The sequence below is a fragment of the Opisthocomus hoazin genome, chromosome 33 (assembly GCF_030867145.1).
Source record: "Opisthocomus hoazin isolate bOpiHoa1 chromosome 33, bOpiHoa1.hap1, whole genome shotgun sequence".
Taxonomy (NCBI): Eukaryota; Metazoa; Chordata; class Aves; order Opisthocomiformes; family Opisthocomidae; genus Opisthocomus; species Opisthocomus hoazin.
The window spans coordinates 3,868,030-3,889,574 of record NC_134446.1 but is presented as its reverse complement, the minus strand read 5'-3'; the positions used below and the strand labels follow the sequence as shown (position 1 = coordinate 3,889,574).

The following is a 21,545-nucleotide window of genomic DNA, read 5'->3' as shown; positions in this document are numbered from 1 at the left end:
TGGGATGTGTTATCCCAGAGGCACTACCACTGTTGATGATTGGCTTAACCTTGGCCAGCAGTGGGTCCGTCTTAGAGCTGGCTGGCACTGGCTCTATCAGACATGAGGGAAGCTTCTCACAGCTTCTCACAGAAGCCACCCCCTTGTTAGCCCACCTGCTACCAAAACCTTGCCACGCAAACCCACAACATGGTCCTTCTTGTAGAAGGGCATCATATTGGCAAGACTCTAGTCGTCTGGGATGTCCCCTGTTAACCAGGACTACTGATAGATGATGGAGAGTGGCTTGGCAAGCTCCTCTGCTAGCTCCCTCAGTACTCTTGGGTGGATCCCATCAGGTCCCATAGACTTGTGAGTGTCCAGGTGGTGTAGCTGGTTGTTAACTGCTTCCTCCTGAATTATGGTGGGTTTATTCTGCTCTCCGTCCCTGTCTTCCAGCTCAGGGGGATGAATACCCTGGGAATACCTGGTATGACTACTAAAGACTGAGGCAAAGAAGGCATTGAGTATCTTAGCCTTTTTCTCATCCCCAATGAAAATGTTCCCCGGTCCGCATCCAATAAGGGAGGGAGATTCTCCTTGGCTTTCTTTTTGTTGTTAATACATTTGTGGAAACATTTTTTGTTATTGCTTACAGCAGTGGCCAGCCTGAGTTCTAGCTGGGCTTTTGTCTTTCTCATCTTCTCTCTGCGTGATCTAACAAGATCCCTGTACTCTTCCTGAGTTGCCTGCCCTTTTTTTCCTAAGTCCCAGCAAAAGCTCCCTGTTCAGCCAGGCTGGTCGTCTACCCCTCCGGTTCATCTTACACCACATGGGGACAGCCTGCTCCTGTGTCTTGAAGATTTTATGCTTGAAGAATGGTCAGTCTTCCTAGACTCCTTTGCTCTTCAGGACTGTCACCCAAAGGACTGTCTCAATCAGCTTCCTGAACAGGCCAAAGTCTGGCCTCCGGAAGTCTGTGGTAGAGGTTTTGCTGAACCCCCTCTTTACTTCACCAAGAGTCGGCAACTCTATCATTTCATGGTTGCTAAGCCCAACACAGCCTCTGACCACCACATCTCCCACCAGTCCTTCTCTGTTTGTAAATAGCAGGTCAAGTGAGGCACCTCCCCTGGTAGGCTCACTTACCAGCTCTGTCACAGAATCACAGAATAGTAGGGGTTGGAAGGGACCTCTGTGGGTCATCTAGTCCAACCCTCCTGCCGAAGCAGGGTCACCTACAGCAGGCTGCACAGGACCTTGTCCAGGCAGGTCTTGAATATCTCCAGGGAAGGAGAGTCTACAGCCTCCCTGGGCAGCCTGTGCCAGTGCTCCGTCACCCTCAGAGGGAAGAAGTTTTTCCTCATGTTCAGACGGAACTTCCTGTGCCTCAGTTTGTGCCCATTGTCCCTTGTCCTGTCACTGGGCACCACTGAAAAGAGCTTGGCCTCATCCTCCTGACCCCCACCCTTCAGATATTTGTAGGCATTTCTAAGGTCCCCTCGCAGCCTTCTCTTCTTCAGGCTGAACAAGCCCAGCTCCCTCAGCCTCTCCTCGTAGGGGAGATGTTCCAGTCCCCTCATCATCTTTGTAGCCCTCCGCTGGACTCTCTCCAGTAGCTCTTCATCTTTCTTGAACTGGGGAGCCCAGAACTGGACAGAATACTCCAGATGAGGCCTCACCAGGGCAGTGTAGAGGGGAAAAAGAACCTCCCTCGCCCTGCTGGCCACACTCTTCTTGATGCACCCCAGGATTCCATTGGCTTTCTTGGCAGCCAGGGCACACTGCTGGCTCATGGTTAACCTGTCGTCCACCAGGACACCCAGGTCCCTCTCCAAAGAGCTGCTCTCCAGCAGGTCCACCCCAAGCCTGTACTGATGCATGAGGTTGCTCCTCCCCAGGTGCAGGACCCTGCATTTGCCTTTGTTGAACCTCATCAGGTTCCTCTCTGCCCAGCTTTTCAGCCTGTCCAGGTCACGCTGAATGGCAGCACAGCCTTCTGGTGTGTCTACCACACCTCCCAGTTTGGTGTCATCAGCAAACTTGCTGAGGGTACATTCTAACTCTTCATCCAGGTCATTGATGAAGAAGTTAAACAAGACTGGGCCCAGTACTGACCCCTGGGGGACACCACTTGTCACCAGCCTCCAACTAGACTCAGCGCCGCTGATGACAACCCTCTGAGTTCTGCCATTCAGCCAGTTCTCTATCCACTTCACCGACCACTCATCCAGCCCACACTTCCTCAGCTTCCCTAGGAGGATATCATGGGAGACTGTGTCTAAAGCGTTGCTGAAGTCAAGGTAGACAACATCCACGGCTCTCCCTTCATCTACCCAGCCAGTCATGTCATCGTAGAAAGCTATTAGATTGGTCAGGCATGATTTCCCCTTGGTGAATCCATGCTGACTACTCCTGACAACCTTCTTCCACTTGCTTGATAATGGTCTCCAGGATAAGCTGCTCCATCACCTTTCCCGGGATGGAGGTGAGGCTGACCGGCCTGTAGTTCCCTGGGCCCTCCTTCTTGCCTGTCAGAAAGTTATCTTCCACACACTCCAGGAACCTCCTGGGGGAGGCTTCTGAACATGGGCATCACGGTTTCTGGGCATGCTAGCACCCATTCCATGCCTGACAGGATCAGCATCTACTCTGTCCTTTCCGGGAGGAACATCCATCACAACTCAAGGAGGAGACCCCAAGCTGCCCCTCAAACTGGTCACATTGCACCTCTGCTCATTGTTTTTTTTGTGAGCCTGAGCTAAAGGTTGCACCAGTTCCAGAGACCTAAACTGACATTTATGATTTTCAGAAAGTTGACTGAGAACAACAGCAGAGGACAGGAAGAGGCACAGCTCAAGCCCGCTTACAAATAAATCCCCTATGTGTTATGATTAATAAGCAGGAGTATCGTGAACCGACATTGCGCTGCTGAGATAACGCACAGACACAACTGCAGGGTGCTTCCTCTGCCTCCTGTTCTGGGTTATCAGTTGGCTTCCAGCTGAGAGTTCATTCCCAGCCACAAATACGGTCCTTGTTGGCCAAGTTCACTAACTGCCCAAAAGCTATGAGGGTATTTTTGAAAGTGCTGGCCCACAGTTAGTCACTGGTCCTTGCCATTCTTTTCAGTGCAACTGGAGCATCTATGGGAAGCAAACCAAACACTTTTCATATTCAGTACTTTTGCAAGAGGACTGTGATACATTCCCTGTGCCATTCTTGCAAAGGCAGCTGCTTTTCATAACTCTTGACGGACCAGCTTGACCTTAAATGTGCTATAGAAACTTCGCATGGACTTGGCCAAGTGCAGAAAGCTGTTTCCATTTTTTTAATGGCTGTGGTTATACTGGGTGTAGGTTTTGGTAGTGGGTGGTGGGGGCTGCAAGGGTGACCTCCATGGGAAGAGGTCCAGGGCTGACCCGTGCTGGACACGGTTCCAGCCAGCTCCACTATGGACCCACCGCACACCAAAGCTGAACCAGTCAGAGGAGTTTGTGACATCTCAGCAAAAACATATTTGTGAAAGGGCAGAAAATGCCAGAAAGAGGAGGGAACAGAATGAGAAACAAGAGAAAGTTGGAGGAGGAGGTGCTCCATGAGCAAGGACCCCGCTGAAGGGATTGCAGCCAGTGCATAAGCCTACACTGGAACAGGTACATCTCTGAAGGGAATGCAGCCCATGGAGGGCCCACACTGGAGCACGGGAAAAGAGTGAGAAGGAAGGAGTGGCAAAGAGAAACCACCATCTCCTGATCCCAACCCCCTGCACTGTTTATTGTCTCACTGGAGTTACTGAGTGTAGCTGTTGGTGACAGAAACGTGGGGGGAGAGGTGTCTGGAGTGGAGTTGAGCCTGAGTGTGAACCTGAGCCTGGGAAAGGGTGAAGGGTGATTGAAAGCTTTGTCTTTTTTTTGTTTTCCGATACCCGAACCAGTAATTGAATATTTCTCCCAATTACCAGTAAATTAAGTTAAATTCCCAAAGTCTAATCTCTTTTGTCCATGAGAGCAATTGGTAGGTGATTTCTTGGTCTTTATCTTCACCGATGAGTCTCCCTCCAGATCCTTCTCTTTTCCCCCCCGTCCTGATGGAGGAAGGGGGAGCGAGAATCTGTGTTGGTGCTTGGCTGGTAGCCAGGATCAACTAACCACAGCGATGCAGAGAAATGAGGTGTGCTCAGTACCTAGCCAAATTTAGGCACATTCTTGGAAAACACAACCTCTCTTTTAACTCTTTTTCCTACAATAAATTTTCCAATAAGCTTAAAGTTTAAAAGAAAAAATTTCAAAACAACACTCTTTTCCTTCAAAATACATTTATTTCATTTCTTGATACAAGAATGTTAGATCTGGCTTGCCTAACTTTAGGAATGGCATTCAACCTAACATAAATAGAGAACATTGAGTACAAGTCACATTGCCTAGAGAAGAAAGAGAGACAGGCTATATAACATCACCTGAATTACAATTCTATCTTCATGCAGCTGAAACTGTTGCTGTACTGATAAGATTTTAATGACCTGTAATGGGAACTCAGACTCTTGCCTAGGGTTTTCTGAAACTGATCCCGATGTTCTTTCAACTAGCTGATTCTTTTTTCCTTTCTTGATTTTTTTTCATGTTTCAGCCTCAGGTTTCAGTCTGGAGCCTCTCTCTTAGGAGGAAAGGCTGAGGGTGCTCGACTGGTTTAGCCCGAAGCAAAGAAGACTGAGAGGGGATCTCATAAATGCTTAAAAATATCCTATGGGTGGCTGTCAAGAGGACGGGGCCAGACTCTTTTCAGTGGTGCCCAGTGACAGGACAAGGGGCAATGGGTACAAACTGAAGCAGAGGAAGTTCTATCTGAACACGAGGAAGAACTTCTTTACTTTGAAGGTGACAGAGCATTGGAACAGGCTGCCCAGAGAGGTTGTGGAGTCTCCTTCTCTGGACATATTCACAACACACCTGGACGCAGTCCTCTGCAACCTGCTTTAGGTGACCCTGCTTTAGCAGGGGGATTGGAGTAGATGATCTCCAGAGGTGCCATGCAACCGCTACCACTCTGTGTGTCTGTGTGATTCTTCTTATTTAATTTCACATTACTGATGTCTGAGATTTAACTTCTCCCTTCTTCTTTCTACCAAAACTTCTTTTCCTAATTAGTTAGATCTCACACTTCTATTTAATGAAGCTTTAAAGGGACAGGGATTAAGACTGGGTGGATAGCAGGTGTGTGCTCCCCTTCCTTTTTGGATAGAAATGGGTAAAACTTTTCTGCAGGGTCCTTTCCAAGCCTTAGAGGCATGCTCACCATGATGCCCATCTGCTTTGCTTCATAAAAGCTCACTTGCCCTTCCTCCAAGTCCACATGCACACCAATCACTGAATCACTCATCTGCCGCTTCGCAATCTGGTGGTCTCCTTCGCTAGAGAAAATGTCTCCCTGGGATCTGTGCAGAGCCCAGTAGTGCTCCCCAGGAAGGAACCCTTCCTCCTTCGGTCTCCCTGTCTTCCTCAGCACCCCCAGCACCCAGTCCTGCTGCTGGCCCACCTCCACCTCCCAGTAGTGTTTCCCAGCTGAGAACCCTTCCTTCCCCACCAGGACAGGAACCGTGGAGGCAGCATTCAGGACAGCAGGTTCAGACATGTTGCTCCCCACATCTGGAGCCCCTGGCACCTGGAGCTCCAGGACTTGGCAGTCAGCATTCACAGTAATGGGAACTGGAGGGGAAAATGAGAATCATCCAATCAGCAGAGTGGCTCAAGGACCTCTCTCCACACAGGGCTATGGGATGAAGTGTTCCAGGGTCTGAACAGTCCTGGTGCAATTCCACAAGGAATTTCAAAATTCCCCAGAACAGGGCATGCAATCACTGATGAACTGAGAGGCCCCTGGGAGCTCTCACAGCCATGTCCTCTCTGGGGGTGCAAGTCCACACACTTTACCACAAATCTCTCTTTTCCATACCACCATCTGTCCTCTCCAGAATTGTGTCCCCATCCCACCCCAGACTTGGAACACCTTTCAGCAACTTCTTTTCTTGGTCTTCCCAACAGCCACATCCCAGTCTCATTTCCCGCTAACCAAGCCAGGCGTATTCCTGTGACTCCAGTTTAGTCGGTATATCTCTAAAATCATGGTGTTGTCATTTCAGGGTAGCTTGGACAGGTGGCCACTGCATTTTCACACGCTTCCTCCTGCCAACTTACCTGCATGGCTTCTGGCTTCCCAGAAATCTACAGAAAGGAAAGAGAGAGTAGCGTTTTATGATTCTATCGGGCTCTTAGATGCTAGTCAACATACAACATTTCTGTCTACCTATGTGCAATTACTGTCATTACTGTGATTCTGTTGACTTTACTTCATACACCAATACTTCTATCAATAAAATAAGACTTTGAAACCACTTACCCTGTTCAGCTTTGAGTCGCTCTGAAAGGGAAGGATGTTCTTGTTATTAACACTTACTTTGTGAGGGGTTTTTCAAAGTCAGACAATCCCAAACAACAGGAGATCAAGCAATATCATGGGTCAGTATGAGGGGTTTTTTTTAATCGATTTGATTTAAATTTTTGAGTCTCTGTTGCAAGGTGAGGGCACAAACTCGGGCTCTACAGAAGTTCTGGATTTGTTTACACTTAATAAGCATTTTAGAGGACATGAAATCAGCCAGCTGGGCTGTGTGGAGGAAATTAATTTATTGGCTGTCACTTTAATGGTTCAGTTGGACATGATTTGTAAGGAAAAAACCAAACCATGATGCAGCATAGGTGTCTGTAGCTTTGATATAGCTTTTAGGTAAGAAAAGTTTCCAACAAGGAGGAATATTCATAGTCCAGAGAGGTATTATAGCAAGCCGTGTGACAAATCTCTTGAAGGAGAAAATTGAACCTCACTCTGAGGAGATATTATCATTGGCTTCAGCCTCATGGATGACAGAGCCAGGCTTTTCTGAACACTTGCTTTATTTTTTATGATGTTTCTAAAAATCTGAGATTTAGACAAGATGCTTTCTCACCAAGGTGATCTCTGCTTTCAGAAGTTGCTGTAAAAGAAGAACTTTACTCAGTGAAATCAAAACTCGAGGAGATAACAATTAAGAGGTGAGAGCTGAATAAAACAGTTCTATCACTGTGCAAATACTGAAATTATATTTTCCTTTAAAATTTGCCATGTGAAAACTTAAATTCTTAAAAGCATACGTTATGGATAAAAGTCAGGTGTAAATTAATGCAACCATACTGTACTGTTTCTATGCTCTAGAGTTAAGGCACTTATCTTTTTCTTTTTCTTACCCTTTTCCCTTAGTTGTACACCTCTAGTGCTGTCTGAAATGCTGTGCCCTGGGCAGGAAACCTCATGGCATCTCAGCAGAATCCACATATAAACAGCTGAATTTCAACCCAAAATGAACATAGTCAAAACAATTTGATATGCAGGCTCAGGTGATAAAATGCAGATATCTATTTTTGAGTTCTCTAGGTGCAATTAGTAATATTGGTGATCAATATCGATGGCTCTGATAGTATGGTCCTTTTTGCACAGAAGTCATCTAATGTTATTTGTCTACTGTATACTCATAGGCACAGGCTGTCTCATGTTATGCGAGATGCCCTAAGATGCATGGCATTCAGAAGGCCTACTCATTCAAAAGGAGTTGACCTGCAGAAGGGTCTTTGCTGTACGTGACCTTTCCAGGTGGGTACGTCCGTTGAGGGATGAAGCAGGAAGAGAGGGGGAAGCATGACATGGCATTTTCCTTAATACTTACTTTGTATGGAGCTAAACATCCAAGGCAATATTTCTCAAGATACAGAGTCTGAGCCGTACATATTTGGCTTTGTGATGCTAGTTACAGCTTTTGAATAATTTGACCAGAAAGTGAAAAAGAGCAGGAGTGGCAGGTCAGAGCTTCGAGAAATCTCAGCACAGTCAGCAAGACTCCAGGCAGAGAGATTATGTAGAAGCAGATAAGCATTGTAAGCCTCTTAGAAACAGAGACACACTAAATAACATATTTTAGCAGTGACTAAGAATGAAACAGAAGTAACAATCACTTGAATAAAGGCAAGCTGCTATGCTATTTTATGAAGTAGCTTATTTTCATTCTCTCTTATATTCCTACCTGTAAGATTTGATTAACATTGTCTTAATTGTAGAATTGTATTTACCTCCTTTGTTTGTTTTCTTCTGTGATTCTAAGTTGATCAAGAAACAAAACAAAAAAATGAAAGAAAAAACGCACATTACTGGCTGGCCAGTTGGTTCAATTCAGAAGTTAAAAATTATGAGATGAGCTTTTAAATTATTTATTTGTCCTCAATTACTAAAGCTCCAACAAGTTATTGGAAGTGGATCATTTTTCAAATTCATAATCAAACACAAAAACAGGTCGTGAAAATGTTTGTTGAAGGGAACAGACACATCCAGAAGTACTTCATATAAAAATCTATATCTCATTTACTCTTTTGGGGATGTAAATAGCATACACCCTAGAAGTAATAAAAGAAACAGGAAAACTGTGTCCTTACCTAGTTGTGCCTTCAAACGTCCTTTATCTGAAAGAAATGATACAAGATTATTAATGTATAAATTTCAATATCAAATTTTAAAAGTTTAATTACAATATTTTCTTGAACAGTTTTGTTTTCTTCTTCGTCAACAATATATTAACATAGGACCACCCATGATCAACTTAATCTATTTGGTGAGGTAAAGGAGGTTGATTGCACAGAGAATTGTGAAGTCAAATAAACGAACAGGTGAATTAGCATACGAATTTGGAGGACCTCCGAAGTGGCTAGAGAGATTTGATGAACTTCATCTGACCTCTTTCAGGTATCTACATGACAAATGTCTCTTCTCTCATTTAGTTGCTTTGTAGGTCCCTTATATTCATTGTAGGAAGTCCCTCCCCCATCTCCCAGGTCTTCTTCCCAATAATAGCTTTCTCAGACTGTTTGAATCTGATCTCACTCTGAATGTTCCTGTTTCTTTTAGCAGATGACAAAGACAAGACTCTCAGGAAGACCGTGAGACTTCTTCTGTTTTAGAAGCTTAAATAAAATGAAGCTCACTGCTAAGTTAGCAGGACAAAATGAGATAACTGAGATCCTCTAGACTATGTCTGGCCCTAACTTCTTTACTGTTATCATTATTTGGCAAGAAATATATGCTGACAACACACAGAATTTGCAGAAATTGCAGCAGGAATTGTTACTTGTTTCTTCAGGCTAGACTGTCTGGATGAGAAGATCAGAGTCAAAGCCATTGGGTGTAATTTAGCAGTAAACAGTTCAAGGCTTGTTACTTAATGTTACTGTTTCCTATAATCTTGGGAATTATTATCAGGTTGAAACAGAGGAGGCAAAAGATCAGAATACATGGATAACTGTAATCCAGCCATGCAATAAATGGAGCATGGATCTGGCATAGAACAATGGCATTTTCAGAGCAATTACAGCATCAGTAAGTTATACCTTGAGAAATCAGTGCAATCATGCTACATCATGGTGTATCAGTCTGGTCACCATCTTGCAAGCATCAGAGGATTACCCTGAGTGATTTACTCTACTTCAGGAGGAGTCACTACTTTTTAACTACAAACAACAATACGACCAATTGTCATTGGATCCTTTATGCTGAGAATGGCTGCTACTTTTGAGAATCATCTTCAAGAAATAAAATACCCTAGAAGAGCATCTTTTATTTGATGTTTTCAAGATATCTTCACAGTTTTCAAGGAACATTTACCTGATACCATGTTCTGCCTCATTCTTACTGGAAAAAAAGAGCGCAATATTAATTATTCTGTATCTCAAAACAATAAAAAATCAGTTATACCAGTCAAAGGATTTGGAATGCTAGTTGAAAGCTGAATCCCTCAGTTTTGTAGAAAAATTAAGTCATTTTAACAGAGAGTTATTTCAGTACCAAAAGACCTTAGAAATACCCGAAGAAAAATGAGGTACTGGGTTACTGGAAGAGCAACACTGTCACGCGTTTACTGAAGAAGCTCCTCTATAACCTCACATCTGGAGAAATGCTGGAGAACTTCCACATGCAAGTAGGCAGATAGATTAAAAAAAAAAATTGTGTTGGATTCATCAGCTGATATTGACATTTCAGCATGTGTGTATATATATATATTTATTCTTGTCTTGAGGAACAATTGAGCGAGCTCTGGAGCAACAGAAGCCATTGACTGTATTGTTGTGTTGGAGTCTATACAGCAGGAGAGTACTCCAAGTTTGTCTTTGCTGACAACGAGATTAGCCTATGAGTGAAAGAAGCAAAACTCCCTGGCTAAGCAGCAGTGGCAGTACTCAGAGCTGAGCTGTGTCCAAATACCCCCACTTCACCTTGGTGCTCTGCAAAACTGAAATACTTAAACACTGGTCATGCCTGCACTACTATCACACCTATAAAACTGCTTCTGAGGGTGTTGCTGGCTCAGAAACAGAAACTTCTCTCCTAAAATATGTTTGTGTGCGTTTACATTTATCTTCTTCACTACTCACCTGCTTTACGGGATTGTGTAAAACTGCCTGGAAAAACAAAAAGAAACTTTTTGAATCTTGTTATTTTTTAAACAAGATGTCTATTGAGAATATTGAAATATAATTTCAAACTTTCTTGTTTCAAAAAGAGAAATTTTTAAAAAATCCACTCTTCTAAAAGATAAAATAATATTCTATGCCTGTAAATATCTGTGGTCATAAAAATTGGCATCCCATAGTAATGACATCCCTTCAGAATATTCTCTGTGTGTTCACACACATGCACCCCCACACCCATATTCTACTTTTGACTATACATTGGTTATTTTTTTTCTCTCCCCCTGTCATTACCATATGTTTCTTTCTGAATGGACATGGTTTAGTAGGTTTAGTAGGCATGATGGTATGGTGTTACGGTTGGACTTGATGATCTTAGAGGTCTTTTCCAACCTTAATGATTCTATGATTCTATGAATCTGATGTTAAAATGTTATTTCTGTTTTCATTTACTGTTTTGCATTGTAGATGAAAACTTCCATATCAACTATTGTAGGTGCAAATACTTACTGTTTAGTTTATAACCTACAGCAGCAATAACAGCTATGTTAAGACATAAAATTACAAGGCAGGCCGTCATCCAAGGTGAAGTGGAAGGAAAGAAGACATCTGTAAAATACAAATTATGTTACTTTCACTGAATGCTTGTGAAACAGTTATGACAGGCCTCAGTGCCCAAAGCACATGAGTCTAGTGCCATTTTATTTGTGATATTAGCTATGTGTCTAGTGCCATTTATTTGCTATTTATTTGTTTTTACGTGTAATATATCCTTTGCAGCCTCCTCCTGTCACTCCTAAAGATTGCAGGTCTTCCCTAAATCCCAAAACTTCCATGTGCTGCACTGCCAGCTCAGGCCATCAGAGATAGTACTAGATGCCTATGTGCAGGCAATCGAACTGTACTTCTACTTTGCATACACCCATACTCATTCAAACTCGGACTGCCACGGGTAGAGGCATGTTTGGAGAATCTACCTCTTTATGAGGGAGATGTGCTGAGCAGTCCATCTCTGACACCGGTATCAGCGCTGTTGAACCACAAGATGAAGTTCTCAGCAAAGGAGAACTGTCTTTAGCGGCATTTCAGATGGAAAAAATAGGATCCCCCTCTTTCTCATTCGAAATAAAATTGCCTGCTTTCCAGACTAGGAATCCATCTAGAGGGAGGCGCACGCTGAACCTCACAGTAATCATGGTGGTGCCAGGGAGAGAGAAGGGGATGGGAGCAGACATTCAGCATTTCCTATTGGCCTACTCCATTTGTCTCAGGTCATTATACTGGGAACCCTGGCAGAGTTGTAGGGCCTTTTTTCTCCTCATTGGCACTTCTAAATCCTTCCCTCTTCAAACTGGCACTGTGCTCTCAGGTAACGAGAACTCTTGCATTACTATTTATAGCTAAGACGTATCTTGAATGTAACAAGTAATCTAACACATAAAGATGGACTTGTTAGCATGTTATCCATCTAAAAACCAGTCATTTGTGCATGGGCTGGGTGTCCAGGATCACTCCAGGGTCAATGGATAGACAATGGACAGCAACCTACCAACTGGTCCTGACAGCGATTGATTCTGGAGGTCACTCACCTGAAATCAGGACTCGGGATTCACACATGGCGTTGAGTAGGTTATTGACTACTCTGCAGGAGACCTCCTTGTCAGATCCTGGCTCGAGAGTCATAGAACTTACAACATCAAAAACACCCGAAGAAGTCTTCATGGCCTGGGTGGTCACTTTTTCCTTCCGTGTCTGTCCTGTGCTGTTCAGCCAAACTATTTGGGGCTCTGGAAACCATCCCTGTGATTTGCAGGTGAGGCTGATGCCCTGACCCACATGACCATCCAGGAAAACTGAAGACTCATCACTTTTAGCTAGAGAACAGCAAACAAACAAGCTCCAACAAACAGGAAACAAGATATTCTCTCACCAAACAGTATGTTTGGAAGGTCTTTCCCCGATTTAGCTATAAACACAGTATGTAAACTTATCAGATTTGAAATTTTACTTCTCATTAGAATCCTGGTAAATAGCTCTTCCCATGTTACAAGAAAATCAGACATTTTTGTACATAATTTCCCTTTTAAAGTCCTGATAGAGACACCTCTTTGGACAGATTTTTGTTATCTCCATGAACAACTGGAATTAAAATTAAGTAGCATAGCACTGACTGGAAATTTGCTGGTAAAACAAAGTTGGACGGCATCACAAATAGATGAAAATCGGAATACTGAACAGAAAATAAGATGATGTGTAGGGCAAGAGTGCAAGTAATGGGTTGCACTACCAAATGCAGTTTCAGTCAGGCTTCAGTCACTTCACCTCTGAATAAACAGGCTTGTTTTACCATAGGATTCATCTCTTTCCTATTTTTAAATGTTTTAAAGCTAAGGTGTTGCCTATGCTTCCTCTGTAAGACTTGGTAAAAAGACATCTATGACTATTCAGAATCTGCTGGCAGTAGAGGAAGCCTAACATATAGCAGAGGCTGGTCTTTCACACGCCTAAAAGCAAGTAAGATGAATCCAGCCCGTTGGTACTAGACCTTTCTGATGTTATACAACTGGACTAAGGAAGAAGTAGCAAATGTCTGCCATTCCACTCACCTGCCACATGCAGGTCAACCACCACCTCGTCATACCAATTCTCATAAAAGACACTGCAGGTGTATTTCCCTTTGTCCGAGAGCACGACATTTTTCAGGTGAAGAGACAAGTTTCCCTTCTTAAATTCAGACTGAAAAAAATTTGTCCTCCCCTGGTATGCGTAATCCTCACGAACTGGATTGTATGTGTTTTTTCCGTCATAAGTGGTAACGTCAATTTTTGGGGAGTCACCAGTAAATATCCACTGAACGGAAAGTCTCTCAGGGATTATATTAACTTTCAGCTGACAGGGCAAGATGACTCCTTTTCCAATGACTCCAATGACAGGGTTGTCAGGAGAAATAATTTTATACTGGCCTGCAAGAAGATATAGACGTACATATTATCTGTCACAGAATCATAAAGTCATTGAATCATAGAATCATAGAATTGTAGAATAATTTTCATTGGAAGGGACCTTTAAAGGTCATCTACAGCAACCCCCCTGCAATGAACAGGGACATCTTCAACTACATCAAGTTGCTCAGAGCCCTGTCCAACCTGATCTTGAATGTTACCAGGGATGAGACATCTACCACCTCTCTGGGCAACCTATTCCACTGTTTTACCACCCTCAGCATAAGCAATTTCTTCCTCACATCTAGTCTAAATCTACCCTCTTTTAGTTCAAAGCCATTACCCCCTGTTCTATTGGCACAGGCCCTGCTAAAAGTCCCTCTCCAGCTTTCTTGTAGGCCCCCATTAAGTACTGAAAGGTTGCAAGAAGGTGTTCCTGCAGCCTTCTCTTCTGCTGGCTTAACAACCCCAAGTCTTTTTGCCTTTCTTCATAGGAAAGGTGTTCCATCCCTCTGATCATTTTTGTGGCCCTTGTCTGGCCTCGCTCCAGCAAGCCCATGTCTTTCCCGCAGTAAGGACTCCAGAGGTGGACACAGTACTGTCACATACGTTTTCAGTGGCACTTCCCATAGGAAATTGGATTACATACAGGTATGTGAATGCAAGAAAAAGGAGCTATTCTGCTCTGGCAAAAATCAATAAATCAGAAAATCCTCTGGACCAGTATGGTATCTCAAGAGCAAGTTCCATAATCCCCCACTGTGAAGGCTAGCTTACCAGGCAGAGACTGCTGGGATAAGAGGACTGGAGAGGAAGATCGCCTGTGACAGTAATCAGATTATATCTCTGTAGGTCCATATGAGCATATACAATCACATTTCTGTAACTGAAGGCCCCTGCTATGCTCTGCCATGCTTCACCACCACCACCACTTATCAGAGGTAGAAATGGCATGTCTATCATGCAGAAAAACTAGTTCATTTTGTAAAGCTGGAACTCACAAAGGTAGGCTTTGCCTACCTAATTTCAAATGTCCATAATCTTTTCACTAGAATGGCTGTGTTTGGTGATGAAACACTCCATAGTAAGCACATTTCATTTCAAATGCAGGCTACTTGTTGCAGAATGGTTGTTGGTGAAAAAGGACAAGCTCAGTGTTGAGATTTAACAGCAAAAACACTAGTGGCCCTTTACAGAGCTTACTTTCCCATTCAGTTCACTACTCTAAAGTGGGAGATACAGCCAAGCTCAAAAATTTCTCCAAAAAGAGAAAGGAAGCTCTCTGAAAAACAGTTGGGGGCAGGGGGTGGGGAAGGCTGTGAATCTGTTTACAATCCTATGTTGAAAGTTTAGTGGAGTCTTTAGTATAGCCTAGGCCTTGTACCAGCTGCACGATTGAAGTGTATTAAGATTTCATATAATGCTGCTGTTTGCTTCTGGCTTCAGCAAATGAATGGAGGGAATGTTGAGTGTCTTATAGATATAAAACCAGATATTGTTACAAATATTTTGCAGATAAAAAATGCATTTCCATCCCCCCACCCCTACAAATCTATTTTGAATTTAGTTAATTATTTATTTTTAGATCTAGCCATGAACTCCGGAAATTAAATAGCTTTTCAAATAACATTGTGATTCGAACAGAACTTAGATTTACCTGTGACCAAATGAATTACCAGTAGGAAAATAATGATGTGAAGAGTTGTTGCCTGTTGATATCTGGAACCCATCGCCCTGCAGTTTTGCAAGACATTAATAAATAGAACTTCCAGGACAAATCTTACCAGATTCCTGAAATCTTTTCAAGCACAGAACAGAAAATCAGAAGAGTGAATCAAACTAGAGCCATATGTTTCTCTATACATCACTGCATGTGGAGTGACACAAGGACAAATTGTCAGAGGTGTTTAGGTACTTTTGAGTGATATTCGGAAAATGACAGAATAAGCTGCTTTTAATGGAATTCAACCAATTAAGTTGTGATTCTAAGACTTACTCTTGGCCACCAGAGAAAAGAGAGTTATTTTTGAGTGTTCGGGAAACTTCTAGCCAGGACAGCAGCATTTTTTCAGATGACTTGGGGCTAAATCTAAACCAAATAGGATGCATCTACCTGCAGGCAGGTGAGACCATGAGGCAGACAGAAGTCCTGCTAGACAACATGTACTGTGCACTGAAACTCCATATGTTGTTTCTCTTACTCATACTTGCTAGGTTAAAACTTCTGTTGTCATTGTTAATTGGAAGAATACTCTAGGATTTTTAGAAAGGATCTTCAAAAATGCCAGAAGAGAAAAAATAAATTTCTGCATCATTCCTGTTTTAAATAAAAAATTTACACACTTCTAAGACTAGCAGAAGCGTGTGCAATTTGAAACCATGGATTCAACTTGGGAAATTCCTGACCTTGGCTTGCAAACTATTGTTCCAGGCCTACATAGTCAGTAAAAGCAGCAATGGGTGGAATTCACCTGCTGTATATGAGTTAAGTATGTATGTTTGGATCCTTGGAGGGTAATACATAGGTAGAGATGAAGCAACCTATAAATTGCTGTAAAGAAAGTCAGAGGATACACTGGCATGCAGATTCTAGGGGCATAAATTTAGGTGCACAGAATCTCACCCGATGTTTCAGTAGCTATTTTACTATAAAATGTACTTTCCTCCACTTAGTTTTTCATGTAAACTCTGAAAAAAATTAGACCAACCTAGACTACTTGTATCACCAAAGTCAACATGGGAAGGGATCGATTTCCTTAGAGCCCAAAAGCATTTCTCTTTCTATGCAAGGTGTTCACTTCGTTGTGAAGGCTAAGCCATGTGCACGTTTCCTTTCCTAACAAAGGAGAAACGTGAAGCAGTAAAGAGTTGAAAAGGAAGCTAGGGACTGTGACTGCAGAATGCCAGGGCTGTTATTGTAATCTACACTCATTCATTGCTATTTCTCTTGAATGATTAACTATTCACCAGAAGGCATTATTAGGTTTTCCAAGATGTAGAGGGAATGATGGAAGAATAAAAAGGATTAAAAACTGCAGCAAAGCTACAGAACCGTGTCCAGCTTGTGTTAGATTTATTTCTGCTTTACATTCCTCAAAATCAAGCAAAAGTCTCTCAGACATGGGACAAATGTTTTTTTTAAAAACAGGAAAGACAGAAAATAAATGGCAAAAATTTGCACCATAGACCGGGTCCAAAATTTAGCTAAAGATTTATTGCTTGCACACACATGAAGGTAAAAAACATCGTACTTCTCTTTCCAGACACCATGCGTCCTTGGATACTGGCACCATCTGATACGTGCCAATCAAGGAGCAGAGGTTTGATTCCCATACACTTTTGTGTTGGCAAAGGAAGAATACACACCTGGGAGACAATACTGGGAAATAAAGTATTGGGCTCACACAGATCCTTGGACCCATTTAGTTTGAGTGGGAAGCTGGAAAAGATTGGGATCTTTCTGGACATCTCAGCCAAGCAGCTGCCATTTTACAATGTGCGTAAGAAACCAGCTCTGTACAATTTTACCATTTACCATTACACTCTCCAAAACAAGCTAAAGGCTCTCAGACACAAGCCATTTATTATTTTTTAAAAAGGAAAGACAAAATAAATGCCACAGATTTGTACCATTTACCAGCTGGAAAATTTAGCTATCTTTCATTGCTTGCACACACATGAATGTAAAAATCCGTATATGTTATATGGATCATCTGCAGAATACATTTATACCTGAGTATAAATCATCATCATTATCATTAATCAAGATTATCTGTGTCATGGTATATATAATAAGTCTCATTGGTATATACCTACCAGACAAATAAATAACAAGTCTATACTTCTGAACACAAAAAGAGCAAATAAATTTTCTTTCATAAGTGGAAATCTATTTCAGAATCAGCACGTTGCCATCCTCAGACCAACCCCATCCACCGCAACAGTTTCAGCAAACTATCTCTTTTGAGCAACGTAGCAAATAACAATTAGCATTGTGGTGGCAAATCTCTTTAAGGTTGCTAGGAGGTAGAATCTGATTCAAAAATCAAAATCATAGATCAGATTTAGGTATTATATACTCATAAGTAAGAGGAGTCTTTTATTCATTACATTAAGGCAATAAATAAAAAGAAACTCAAATGATCTTTAACAAGTTCTTTAAAACGGCACCCACAAACATAACACATTCCCACTGACCCAGGCAAGAAGGAAGCCTTTTCAGTACCAAACTGGAATCATTTCCTGGGGGCTGTAAATAGCAAACCACCAGCTCAAATATTCACGCAAACCCCTCCAAAAACCTAATCATGTGCAACTCTGTTTCAGTCAGACTTTAATTCCTTACCTGAATAACAAGATCTGAAGTATCCATTTTAACTTCAGCATGGTTTATGGAGGTGAGGAACCTTTGGCTTGTATTACCTGAGCAGAAGTACTTTCTCTTTCCATATCTATAGAGAACACAGACTTCACTAATTTCCTCACTAAAGCTTACAAGTATTAAAACCTGAACTTTAACCACAAATGATTTTTCTTGCCCTTGGGTGCAATACTCCAGCCAATACGTGCAGATAGCAACAACCTATAGTAGGAGATATCCAAAGGCTTGATTTGCCTACACACCTCGTTCTAAAGTACAGTGAGAGGATTATGTTTCAAATCCTTTTGTACCTGTGCAGTGCAACTCATTTTCTAGCATGGCTTTCCAACAATTCTATAAAACTGAGAAAATGGCATGAATGGGAGGTAGAGAAACCAAAATGATGTGTTGCATGAGCCCATTACCCACTAGGATGATTTGAAATTATACAAGACAGAGATCAGCTGGGAAAACAGAGCAATTTAGAAACTGCACAGTTTAGAACTTTAAAATGCAAGACCTTATGATTCAATTACATCAGCCTTATTTCTATACTAGAGAGAGAGAGGAAGTTAAGATCTGTAGTGAGCAGAAAAACAACTCGATTGGCAAGACTCAGACCCTTCACAGAGAAAAAGACTAATGAACATCTATCTGGGGTTCAATTTCCCTTCACTTAAAGGTGGGATGGATTCTGCGTACAAAGATGTTGCAGGCATGAGGCCACACCTAGACTGAAAACTCTGGGGGTTTTTGTGGCCCCCAGGCAGGATCCATCCTGTTGTAGAGCTGCCTGTCCCTCCTTTGACTGGAGAGGGACAATAAATCCAGCTGAAACCTGAAACCTTGTCTTCAAACAGCCAAGGTCACAGCAGCTTAATTGGAATCCAGGGCTGTGATTGCTTTAATAAAATACAGTGGTTTATCATATCATGAGATGAATCATAACTAAAACTCCATTGTCTTTCACAATCTCAGGAAAACAAGTGTTTGTTTCACTTGAAGATTATCTCTGAAAATGAAGGCACCTCTCTCCAGACACAGCATTGAGGACCGTCCTGATAAATAAATGGAAAGCTAAATCCTGACACATGGAGGAGGGCTCCTTTTATCAAACTTTTGACCAAAAATTGGAGGTTTATGATCATTTGCATTTGTTCCCTCGCACACTACATCCTCAAAAATGTGTCAAAAATATTTTCAAAGTTACGTGTACTCTCTATGCAATACAGAGATAGGAACTTGGAAGTATTACTTTCACTGGGTGTACTGTAAAAAAAGCTGTAAATGGTAGCTTTTTTTCCTAAAGAGTAATGCCTCTGCTGTGGAAAACTTAGTACTGTCCTTCTGCCTCATTAAGGGAATAAATTGGTTATTTCCCTATTACGCCTTCCATATCCAGTTGCAGTTCTCTTACAAAACCAGCCAGCTCTTAATTTCAGAATCACAGCTAGATTAGATGATACCAAAATAGCACTTTGTTATATAGCTTCTGATGAGTGACATTAAAATCTTCTTGGGAAGTTACATGATAATTAGGCAGGAAAGACCTGCTGTCAATACTTCTTCCTGCTAAGTCCAAACATGACTTGCTTTGGTGACACCTCCCTTTGTTTGCAAATTTTTACACTTGTTTTCTAATAATTTGCAATGAAAATAGAGAGTGCAGTAGAAGTATTAGGGTTAGAAATAAACAAGCTAATTTTCTCAAGAATCTATAATGACATTATAATGAAGTATTTACATTATTGCAGCTTCAATTTGTTCTCTGCTATTCAGCTAAACAAATTCTAGCAGAGATCCCAGACATTCCCATTTTGTGTCTTTATGAAGCATGTCTTTTTTTTTTCCCTGATAAACAAAAAAGTGGCTAAAAGCTTTCTGTACAACAGGTTGCCTTTCATATATCATGTTTCTCACAATGCAAGTCATGTATACTAGAAGAATTTGTCAGACCTAAAATATTCCTACCTTATTTTCTTCAAAGCTGTACCAAATTCAGCAGAATCAAGGAGCTGTGCCTAAAAGGTGTATGGACTTTGATCTGGGCCATTAAAAACATCCCAGGCAGAATATTGCATTCCTGGGCATTGATGGCATCATCCAAATGCAGATGAAACGGGGAGTCCAGTTATGAAATTCAACCCTTACTGCTATGGTGTTTCTATGCAAACAACAAGATTCACATGAGAGAGCATCACATTTCACATTTTTGATGTCATCGTAGGCTCCGTCATTCAGCAGGTTCATTTTCGAGCAGTCTTCTCCATGCTTCCAGCAGCTTTGTCTCTGGAAATATTATTTTGCAAAACTGTTTGATGCTCATTCCAAAGTCTCTTTTGCTACGTGATTGTAGGATTTAACACAAATGCACCAGTATCCAATGTCCTAGTGTAAAGAGAAGACAAAATCTGTTTTTCTTTTGTTATCTTGGAGGGTGTCTGAGAGTAGGTCCAACTGACTGTTGAGAAAAAGCCAGCCTTGAGTGATGGGGAGACTCTTTCTCTTTGTATCAAATGTGGCGGCGTGGGGTGCTAGGAGGTTATTTTATTTCACTTTATTTTATTTTGTTTTATTTTTCCAGACAGCACTTCAGCTAGCTCATGAACTCCAGCTATGCAGTTATTGCAGGGAAATAGATTATGACTGTAGCCCTATTACATAGATTAATTCCCTTGGAATAGCACAAATACTTGCCTTTCCCTAGAAGAATATGCAAATCTTTTTGCAGAACTTACAGAAAATTCATAGCTCTGAGAAACTCCACTGTTCAATCAAATTTGGACAAAATTGATCAAACGAGCCTCAAAAATTTGAAATATGAAAGAGATGGGTACAGTTTGCCTTGTAGCCTTTGTTTCCACAGTCATGCTTTTGTTTCAAGAAGTAAAAAAAAATCCACCAAAACACCTACTCAGTAGGTATTGAATTTCAATGACAAGAAGAAAGAAAACCAGGACAAAAGACACTACCCCCAGAAAAAAAACCAACCCCCCCATACAAAAAATAACCTCAAACCAAAGCATATTATCATACTGCCTCACATAAAACCTCCGGGACATCCCTTTTTCAAGAATCTTCGGTACAATCTGGATATATAAAGAGAGACAGTAGTCTCCTGAGGGCACTGAATGCTTGTTCAAAGGATGTCCAGGAGGCAGAAGAACTGACGGATACAAGTAAGATGAAAGTTGACTGAAATTGTTCGCTGATCATCAACAGGACGTAATAAGAACAATATGGAAAAAAATCCCAACACTACCTAGATCCAGATGCAAACAGAAACACTTCAACTTGCGGTAGAAAAGAAGCTCCCTGCTAAGTTGTTCATGACACACTTTTAAGTCGTACTGCAGTGCCTTCTGGCTAAATGGTGGTTGAATATAGAATAGTTTTGCACAGGAGGATGAGAAGGAACTTCCCTACCTTGTTCCACCTAGGAGTATAGAGAGACAAACTGGGAGACAAGAAGATATGTCGGTCTTGCAATATGAATCTTGGCAGCTGCCTTTCCCCCCGATCATACTGCCCAGTCCTCTCTAGCCCTATTGGATGTGGAAAATGCAGTCATAACCTTCATAGGTGATAAAGATAGGAGGACAAAGGTTCGCCACAACCATATCCTGTAGAGAAGTCTTAAGGTTCTTGCAATTCAGGTAAGAAAATGTACTTTTGCTAAATCCATGAAGAAAACCCATTGCATTTACTTGAATTAGCTGGTGT

General features: G+C 41.8%; 1 protein-coding gene across 1 annotated transcript; it reads right to left on the bottom strand.

Annotated features, from left to right (window-relative positions):
* Window positions 1-5,145: 5,145 nt before the first annotated feature.
* LOC104327279 (butyrophilin subfamily 3 member A2) lies at window positions 5,146-15,192 on the bottom strand. The gene is made up of 9 exons (XM_075445864.1): window positions 15,120-15,192; window positions 13,127-13,483; window positions 12,110-12,394; window positions 11,031-11,129; window positions 10,485-10,511; window positions 6,983-7,009; window positions 6,376-6,396; window positions 6,174-6,200; window positions 5,146-5,684 (listed from the first exon to the last, which is right to left on the bottom strand). The coding sequence occupies exons 1-9, from the start codon at window positions 15,190-15,192 to the stop codon at window positions 5,146-5,148; spliced, it is 1,455 nt and encodes a 484-aa protein (XP_075301979.1).
* Between the last annotated feature and the right edge of the window lie 6,353 nt (window positions 15,193-21,545).